We start from the raw sequence: 10,272 nt of genomic DNA on the forward strand, positions 1-10,272 counted from the left end.
TTGCTAGGCAAGCAAATCCCCAACCCTTGAAGAGAGTCTTTTAAAATTGTAAAGACTCTGAAGTATGAGCTCTTCTTCACAGCCGACGGCAGGAGTGTGGAGGAGTATAAAAGACTCAGTTTACTTTAAGGGGCTGGCCACTGGGAGTTTGATCATGTTTTAATGAATATATATGGACAACACAAATTGAAGTTGGTAGAGGTTTTTTGAGTTTTGTGATTCGTTCTTGTGGTTTTTGCTTGTTTGTTTTGTTTTGTTGTTGTTGGTTTTGGCTTTGTTGTTTTGTTTGGTTTGGTTTGGTTTGGTTTGGTGGGAGAGTGGACCTGGGAGAATGGGAAGTGAGATCCAGCAGCATTGTGTGAAATTTCCAAATATTTAATGAAAATATTGTGTTGAGGGGAAAAAAATGAGGAGAAGGAATAAGGGAAGGAGAAAAATAAAGAAAGCAGTGACTGAGCACAATAAATACTGTGACTTCCAATTCAGTGCTCTTGGGCTGCCTAAGAGTCTTGTCCTAAGAAACGGAAATTTCATAGGACAGTAGTGTGGATTTCAATAGGCCATAATATTTAGTGCCTTATTGAACACACAAGGGAATGAATTGGCAGCAGTTACATTCAAATGTTTAATGCCCAAGTCTACTGCACTCAAGTCAACCCATGCAGACACGCCTGCCCATTTGCACAATCTCCTTTTGAAGAGCAGTTTAGCCTGAGGCTCTAAGTAGAGCCTGTCTTTTCCTCCTGTATTGTTTTCTCCATTTACATGCACTCTAAATAACCACTCACGTCTAAAGTCAAAGACATTGGCTGCAGTCAAACCCATTTATAGGACTTTCATGCAAAACCTAAAACATTAAGATGAGTGTGACCATTTCCTGCTGCTCTGAGCCTCTCATTTCTCACTTAAACTCAGATTTTCAGATAGCAAGAGCAGAGGAATTGAAAGAAGGAGGCATTTAGACATTGAGTCACAGGCGTGGATCAGAACTGAAGATATAACCTAGTCCTTATTTCACCAAAACACTGATATTTCCTAGCTATGTTTCCTTGGGTATAAAACTGATAAAGCAAAATGTCTCAATGCTCAACACAATTGAGACAAATCACTGAAGATTTTCCTATCGATATCCCTCTGAATCCTCATTTACTCCTCCTTATCTTACAATTTACTACTCAGATCTCACCTGTTGATACATAATTATGACATTCTGCCATGTTATCTCACGATTTGACCATAACCTTTATTACTCCAGCTGGATTATAATTCACTGTGTCTTCAACTTTCTCTGAATTCAATAATGCACACCGAATGTTGATATCTGCTCTTTCTGTTTCACAACTTCATTGAGAAAAAGAGGCACCAAAATAGTTGAGTTGGTCCAGGTGATTGCTGCCAAGTCTGACAACCTAAGTTCAATCACTGTGGCACATGGTGGAAGGAGAGAGCAAAGGACCCCCACAAGTTGTCCTCTGATCTCCACACAACTTCTGCGGCACATATGTTAGCCCCCCCACACACATATAATGAATATTTTTGAAATTATAATAACATCATTCCCACTTTCCCCTTCCTCCCTCCAAACACACACACACACACACACACACACACATCCTTGATCTCTTTCAAATTCATGGCCTCGTTTTTCATTAATTGTTGCTACATGCAGAGATGCATAATTATATGCACATGCATTCCTAAATATGACCTGCTCAGTTTTTATAATGTTACTTGTATGTATGTTTTCAGAGCAGACCATTTGGTATTAATAAATAATTGATGTGTGCCTGCCTGGGGAAGACCACCTTTCCTCTTCTCATCTTTTCTTAGTTGCCTGTAGTGCCTTGGGTAGGGTTGTGATTTCATGCTCTTTCTTCTGTGCGCATGAGCATGTCTATTGGTGTCAGCACATGAGCATGTCTATTGGTGTCAGCACATGAGCATGTCTATTGGTGTCAGCACATGAGCATGTCTATTGGTGTCAGCCTTGGTCAGCTCATGTTTAGCCAGTCACATCGGTGAAACTTTATAGATGTAACTTCTGACATTATAAGGATGCATGCCTCACTGCAAACTCTCAGACAATCTGGCCCTTAGAATCTTCTGCCACTTCTTCCACAATGTGCCCTGAGCCTTAGGTGTGGGTGTGTATTGTAGATGTGTCACTTGGGACTGGACTCCACAACTCTGCACTTTGACTGGTTGTGGGTTTTCTGTAACAATCTCTTGTCTGTTGCAAAGAGAAGTTTCCTTTAAGAGGGGGGAGGGCTATACTTATCTGTGAGTATAAAGACAAAATATTTAGAATGTTGTTAAGAGTTATGTTGATTTAGTAAAGTGGTGGTTACAGGGTCTCCTCCAACATCCATGACTTCACTATCCCTGGGTAGCTGAATAGGTTTTCTGTACCAGGAATGCATTCCTCATGTTGAGTGTGTCTTAAGTCCTTATTAGGAAGCTAGTCGTTATTGTCATGTTTTGTGTGTGTGTGACTACTGCACTCTTATGGTATCTTACCAGGCTGATCGTTATTGTGGTTCGTGGCTGTCATGGATGGTTAGAACTGATAGTTATTGCTTCCTTTGGAAGTTTGCATGAGTTCGGTTTTCCAGTCAGTTCAAACTCAGGGGCTGTTGGGTCCTTTGTCTGAATTTGCTGATGTCTTCAGTAGCAGTGTCTTAGTTTTCAATGCTGGGGTCAGCCAAGGGCAATAGCAATAGCTTGTAATGTTTTGGAAGTCTCTTGAACAACTGTGATCAACAGTTTCAACAGCTCAAATAAGAGATCCTCCTGCCTGGTGTTGGGTTTTTGTTATATAATGGTCTTTGGCTCTTGGAAAGGGTGTTGTCTCCAGATGAGAAAATTAATCTCCTTTAATTTAATATAAACTCATTTAAATTCATTTAAACTACATATGTATATTAATACAAAAGTTACGTGTACTGTAGGGTTTTATTTTTAAGTATGTAGTTTATAATAAAATTCCTTATGACTTTTCCAGACCTCCTTCCTGTTATATTATCCTCCTCCCTTTTATTTCTGTAATTATCCCCACCCCTTCCTTAATTAGAGCCCCTCCTTCATCCCATAGCCCCAATCAGATCACTTGTACCCTGATGCTCTACTCTCAACTCTCCTACCCTGCCAATGGTCCCTTTTTACTTTTCTGGTTTTGTAGTTACTCCAAGATATATGCTCACATACCTAAATATTTAGAGCTAGCTGCCTCAAAAAGACAGAGCATGGTATATTTATCCTTCTGGATTTAGATTACCTCACTCAATGTTCTATTCTAGATACACCGACCTGGAAACTTCGTGATTTCATTTCTCTTTACAGCTGAATAGATTTTCAAAGTTCTGCATTTTCGCTCTGGACATTTAGATTGTCTCTATTTCCTAGCTACTGGGGATAGAGCAACACTGAATATGGTTGAGCAAGTACTTATGGAGTAGGTGTGGAGTCCTGTGGACATGTGAACTGAGTGGTATAACTGAGTATATTTATTTTTAGCTTGTTGAGAATTCTCCACAGTGACTTCCTGAGTGGCTTCTCATGCTTATCTTTTCAACAGTGTGTGAGGGACTCTTCTTTCCCTATATTTCCCCCAACAATATTTTTTTGTGTTGCTTTGTTGATTTTTACTGTTCTGACTGGGGTAAGTGAAATCTCAAAGCTGTTTTAATTTGCATTTTCCTAATTGTTAGAGACAATGAACATTTTTTTTACAATACTTTTTTAGCCATGGTGTTTTTTGTTGTTGTTGTTGTTTGGTTTGATGTTTGTTTGTCTTGATTATCCTTTCCTTTTTCTTCTTTGAGAACTCTTTGTCCAGGTTTTGGGCCTAATATTTGGACAAGTTGTTTGCTGGTGTTTTTTGTTTGTTTGTTTTTAAATAATTTATGTATTATGGATATTAATTCTTTGCCAGAGGTATGACTGACAAAGGCTCTTTCCCATTCTGGGGGCTTCTGCTTTGCCCAAGTGGCTGCTACTTTAGCTCTGCAGAAGCTTTTCAGCTTTATGAGGCCCCACCTTCAACAGTTGGCCTTAATTTTTGGACAAGCAGAGCCCCACTCGGAATGTGCTCCCTTCCTGCACCTGTATCATGTTTTGTACTGCCTGTGCTTTCTTCTAGAAGTTTTAATGTTTGAGACTTCATACTTAGTTAGGCTTTTGATCATTGGGAGTCGATTTTTGTACATGGTAATGGGTCTAAAGAATAGGAAACGTCTAAAAACTAAACTTCTAAACAACTAAGGAAAAAAACTCAAGCATGCTCACACCTGCATGAGTTGCTTCAGCAATGAAGTAGTAGTCTTTCTGCAGCTAGGCTGTCGCTATGTTCTGATAATGCTTTTATTTTTCAGATTATATTTGGTAACAAAATGTTCATGCCCCACAACTACTTCGATCAGTTTCTTGGTACTGAAGTGTGCTCACGGAAGCTGCTAGATCGTCTCTGCAGCAACACTTTATTCGTCTTCTGTGGATTTGACAAGAAAAACTTAAATGTGGTGTGTATGCATTGTGGTCTCCATTCAAGAGATTCCCCCAGACACCATTGTGCTATCATCAACCCTTAGAAATTATACTTCAGGAGAACTAAGACTCACCTCACAATTGTGCCCAGAGCATTGAGGTAGACCCCAGAGAAATTAGAAGCCACTGCTCATTCCAATTTTATCTCCTGCTCTCATTCAAAAAATGCCTGGCATGGTGTTTCCATTCTGTGACAGATGGAATGAACTTGATTAGGAAGGCTCTTCAGAGGAACAATGCATAGTCATCAAATAAGTGTTATAACTGCTTTTAATACTGCTGGACATTACCATTAATTTTGTAAAACACACTTTTGAGAGGCAGTGTTAAGAACTTGATCATATCTTTATCTGCATTTCTACTCCCCGAGTTGGAGATTTAAGACCTATATGAAGAAGTTCAATACCATAAGGACCTTAAACATATGGGTTCATGTCAGCCTAATTTAATGCTTACCTTTAGAACTCATTTAAGTTCCTGTGTTTGTTTCTTCACACACAAAAAATGCTATTGTAAAGTTCAAATATTCTAAGATATTTAGTACAAATAGATCACAACATTAGCCACATGACATGTGACCATGGTATGTATGTATGTATATATGTATACTATTATATATACATATAATATATAAAACTAACATGTAAACTATTATATATAGACATACATCTGCTGTTTTCTCTTTTCTTTTCTATTTTCTTTTTGTAGTACTAAGGGTAGAACCTAGGAATTTTAGGACCATGCTCTACCACCAATGTATATTGTCAATATTTCTTAAATAACTTTTATTGTGAGACATGGTCTTGTTAAATTGCCCAGTCACTTAATCTATAGCCAATGCAGGGCTTTTACCAGGGATTCTCATGATTCGGCCTCCCAAGTGGCTGGAATTACAGAGCTATATTTCTAATCCTTACTCGCATCTATACATTTACACATTTAAAGTCCTAAAGAAGTGTACTCCATTGTTAAAATGTTTAATATTCTATTGTTTAAAATTGTATGCTAACTCCTATGCTCATTGGGAACATAGTAGTGGAATCATAGTGCTTGTTTCTATGGAGACCAGTCAGATTCAGTTGTCTTTCTCAGTGGCAATGATCCACTCTATAGCTGGATAAATACATCAACATTTGTTTATATTTGTCCTTTAAGTTCCACTTATCCTGGTAATGGCCTCTTCTTCTTTTCAATTTGAGGCTGTTTCTCTTTATGCATGAGGAATATAGCAGAGCAGCCTGTCCTTATTACACCAATAAACAGATTGCTTCTTATATTTTATCAGTAAGAATTTAGCTTCAAAAGCTAGGTAAGACTTTCTGGCCTCAGACTGCTTGTCACTGATTAGTGTGAACCTGATATTTGTCTAAACCTCTTTGAGTTTTAAACTCTACTTTGAAAAACTGTGGAGTTAATGAGCCATCCACATTGCTGATCCTGGTTAAAATACATGCTGTGCTTTGTAGATTCTGAAGTGGCATTTAACTTCACTCATGCATCCTTCGGTTGAAGGTTACCCTGAAACACTAGATTGGTATCAGAAAACATGGCCCTGATTGTTTTTTGAGAAACCAAATATGTCTAAGCATGGATATACATGTGTGTGTGTGTTTGATTTCTAGAGTCGCTTTGATGTGTATCTAGGGCATAATCCAGCAGGAACATCTACTCAAGACCTTCTCCACTGGGCACAGGTATCATTATTTTAATGTTGTTAACATTCATTTTGTGGCAATGAGCTTTTGTGTGTAACCTAAAGCACGTTATTAATATGTTCCTGTAAGGCAATGCTTCTATATATGACAACCTTCAAGAATAACCATTAATCCATGTATATAAAAATCTTATGAGAACATATGACTTGAGTAACAAAGGAATAATTATTTTTATGATTCTCTGGGTAAAACAAAATATTTAAAAGAAACACTATGTTTTCACTCACATATATCCTATATGGTTAGTTATTATTTCAAATGAGAAAAAATATTTTTTCAATAATGATAAAAATTGAAAATGAGCTAGTTGGAGAAGCCTAAATTTCTTTTGTGTAGTTATGAGCATATTTAGCTAATTCATTCTAATTACTTCTTACTAAGTTTTCATTTAATTTTTACCTCTAAATTTTCATTAGCTTGTTAGATCTGGGAAACTTCAAGCCTTTGACTGGGGAAGCCCGTTCCAGAACATGTTGCACTACAATCAGGTATGTTTCTTGAGATTGAAATTGCTCACAATTTAAACAACAAAGAGGTTTGGAAAGAAAAGTAATACGATGATTAAGAATTCATTTTCAAATTAATGCTGGTGTCCAGTTTCTCCACTACTATGCTCTGGAAGTAGGCCCTCAGAGTAATCCTGGGTCCCATGCTAAGGCTCTCTGGAAGTTAACAGTACATCATCTTTACACAGTCTTGCTGTATAATCCAGTCTACCTCCACACAACACTTTGTTCTCTTCCCTTTGAAGTGCAACTGGATGAAACAAGTCAACACTTACATGCATGTATAAGATTAAGCAGTTTTCTCATCTATCACCCTCTTCGCTTGGACATGCAGACAGATGACTTCATGGGAACACATTTGTATGTGAAAGAAAAAGGTGGTGTGTTTTCAGGTCAAAGTTAAAAATATTTCTGAGCACGAAGATGCTTTGTAATCCTCACATTTGCTATGGTACAAATAGCTCAGACCCTGGATTTGGTCTAATTGGTAGTCAATACAAATTTGCACAATAATTCATGGACTAGAAAATTATTGACAGGCTATAAAAGGATAATATCTGTAACCATATACCCAGGGCAAACTCTTCGGTTAGCACTGACTAATTGTGAGTAAGGCAGGTACCTTATAGTAGTTTGTGACCCACTCTTTCTACTAAACAGCCCCAATTTTTCTTCCTATTAGTAATTGAATAATCCTGATTTTCCTTGGTTCCCTGGACTCAAATCTTAGAAGGATATGTTTTCAGACAAGATTTTACATATAGAGAAAAGCCTCACACCACTGATTTTATGAATTAGATGTCTTTAAGGGCCCTTTTCAGAATTCTATAGAATCAACTCACAAAGTACAGACGTGCTTTGAATTTATTCTTCGGTTGGGCTCTCATTCTGGTAACCAAAATAATAAATCATAGATATCCTGAGTACCAATAATCAAGTCTACCCTTCTTCCAGCCAAATGAATAACATTTCTGACTAATTGTCATTGAAATCAATGATGTTAATTTAACAGGCAGGAAGTTGTTTCCTTAATGGTATGTAAGTAAAATAAAGTGTATTTTTTATAGATATTCTTCACACTTTAACCCATGTGTGAGGGAATGTAAGAAAAGGCATAAATTACTGGGGCAATACTGTAATAAATGCTTTGGACTGTAAGTTGGCTCTATCACAAAGTATAAAGACACAAACTGTATTCTTGAAGGAATAATCTCTTGACCAAAAGCACCTAACTAAATTCTGTCTAGATTAGGGGAATCAAGGCGATGACTCTCTTGTTCTATTTTCTTCTTTATGAAGCTTTATAAACCCTATATGTTCATAGTGGTTTCCTAAAAATAAAAAAAAAAACTATGCCAATACTTTTTTTCAGAATTTGAAACAATATATAGGAAAATTACATAGGCGTACACAGATCCAGCTTCTTCCCTGAAATACTGTCCTGTTCACTAACCGCGCTACGGACAGTTGATTTGTACAGTCCAGAGAATGATTTATGTGTCTTCAGGTTTGAGTAAATGAGTTGACTAATGACATTGCAAGAAATATAAAAAATTTTAAAAAGAATAAATAGCAAAGTGCAGATAGAGAAAACTAGCAGAAAGATAGCAAAACATTATGAATTCAGGCACCCAAAACGTGCAGCACTATGTGTGAGGTAGCCTGATTGAGAGACTAATCATCAGAAATTATTGGAGACAGCCTATTGAGATAGCCAGCTGGAACTCTGCATCAAGAGTCCTTGTAGAGTAAAGCAGCCCCTCCTTGGGTGAGATGTTGACGTGAAAGAGTGAGATGTCAGTGGCAGACAGACAGCATTATCCAACCAAGCACTTAAAACATCCCACAGAAAGACCTGCACAAGCTCTACTCAAAGAGCCATGCTCAGGTTCCCAACTGAGAGATTTCCAGGCAGAGTAGCCTCAATGAGGGGAAGCAGCATATAAAATTTTACCAATATAATGCACATTGTGGAAATCAATACAAAGACACAACAAATGACTCAGAACCCAGGATCCTTTGATCATGATTCAGAGGGGTAGAGACAATCTGCCCCAGTCAGGGTCTAGTCAAAACCCAGCTAAGGAGATAGATCAGTGGGTAATGAGTTTGCTATGTAAGTTCCATCTACTGTAACATCGGTGTGCCTTATTAGGATATGGAAGGCAGAGACAGAACCACCAAAAGCTTGTTAGTCAACAAACCTGGCATATCCACCAGTGAAAGGGAGAAAGCCTGTCTGATAAACAGCAAGGATCAACATGAAGGCTGTACTCCACCCTCTACGTACACATAGTAGTTTGTATGTGCCCATCCCATCCACACACAAGAATCTAGTCAAATCTCCTTCCTTCAGCTGAACTGAAACCTAACTTAGAACCAACAATATTGGCATCACCTGTGAACGTGTGTCCCCTGACTTTCCTCCAAGACCTGCTGAGTCAGACTGCATTTTAATGGAGTCCTAGGTTGGAGATTGAAAAGCATTGACCCAAACTATGCTTGTGTTCACTTTGCTCTGTGGGTAAGGGTGACTTTGTTGATGTGATCATTAGACTTTGTTTAGAACTAGTGCAGGATCAACACTGGTTCAGAAGTGTGGTTGTCTAAACTCTACTTCTTTCACTTGTCATGTTTTAGAAGACGCCCCCTGACTATGATGTGTCAGCCATGACGGTGCCGATTGCAGTGTGGAACGGTGGCAATGACATCCTGGCTGATCCCCAAGATGTGGCCATGCTGCTTCACAAACTCCCCAACCTCCAGTACCATAAGGAGATTCTTTCCTACAATCACCTGGACTTCATCTGGGCGATGGATGCTCCTCAAGAGGTTTACAATGAGATGGTTTCCATGATGGCAGAAGACTAAAAGAGTTATCTACATTCTTCCCAAAATCCTTCCTCCTTTCATACACAGTTTTTAAAAAATGTAATACATGTTATTGTAATTTTGGCTTTAGAAATATATTTGCATCAACAAAATTCTCATGTGTTGTTTGAATTTTTTAACTTAAAGAAATACAATATTTTTATTTGGAAACATATTAAAAACATTGAGAGAATACATTTCTGAGGCAAGGTGAAATTTCTCTTTGGATCATCTCAAAAGTGTTTTTCTTAACTCAATTTGGATTAGGAGCATGGGTCACTAAGAGTCCTGGAGCTAAATGATTACTGTGCTTATGTGTGTCAGACAGTGATCAAATTGCTTCTGACCACCATTTACAACCACTGCCATGCGTACATACTGAAAGTATCACTTCCTCTTTCTTGTGATCCCTAATGAGAAACCCAATGGTTCTGAGTATGAGTAAGGAAGCAAGAGCCAGGCCCAGTGTACATTCAGGAAGATGTGAGGTGTGCTCTGCCATCCTTATTCTCACTCTGCTGTCATGACTATAGACCTAAACCAATGTTTACTTACTATCTAACAAAAACAATATTTTAAAAGTCACTGCCATTGTTCTGATAAGTACAGGATGTACAAATCCCCCCACTGGTAAATGG

The 10,272-nt window shown here is 38.1% G+C and overlaps 1 protein-coding gene across 2 annotated transcripts in view; it reads left to right on the plus strand.

The window, feature by feature from the left end:
* Positions 1 to 9,741, plus strand: part of LOC116101151 (gastric triacylglycerol lipase) — a 19,233-nt gene extending 9,492 nt beyond the window's left edge. The window contains exons 7-10 of one of the 2 annotated variants that reach the window (XM_031384819.1): positions 4,371 to 4,517; positions 6,165 to 6,236; positions 6,674 to 6,745; positions 9,404 to 9,741. In XM_031384819.1, coding sequence (XP_031240679.1) covers positions 4,371 to 4,517; positions 6,165 to 6,236; positions 6,674 to 6,745; positions 9,404 to 9,634 — 522 coding nt within the window. In that variant the 3' untranslated portion in view covers positions 9,635 to 9,741. The remainder of the gene's footprint in view (positions 1 to 4,370; positions 4,518 to 6,164; positions 6,237 to 6,673; positions 6,746 to 9,403) is intronic. The other variant, XM_031384821.1, reaches the window with a different exon arrangement.
* The last annotated feature ends 531 nt before the right edge of the window (positions 9,742 to 10,272 follow it).

Source organism: Mastomys coucha, unplaced genomic scaffold (genome assembly GCF_008632895.1).
Source record: "Mastomys coucha isolate ucsf_1 unplaced genomic scaffold, UCSF_Mcou_1 pScaffold21, whole genome shotgun sequence".
NCBI classification, from domain to species: domain Eukaryota; kingdom Metazoa; phylum Chordata; class Mammalia; order Rodentia; family Muridae; genus Mastomys; species Mastomys coucha.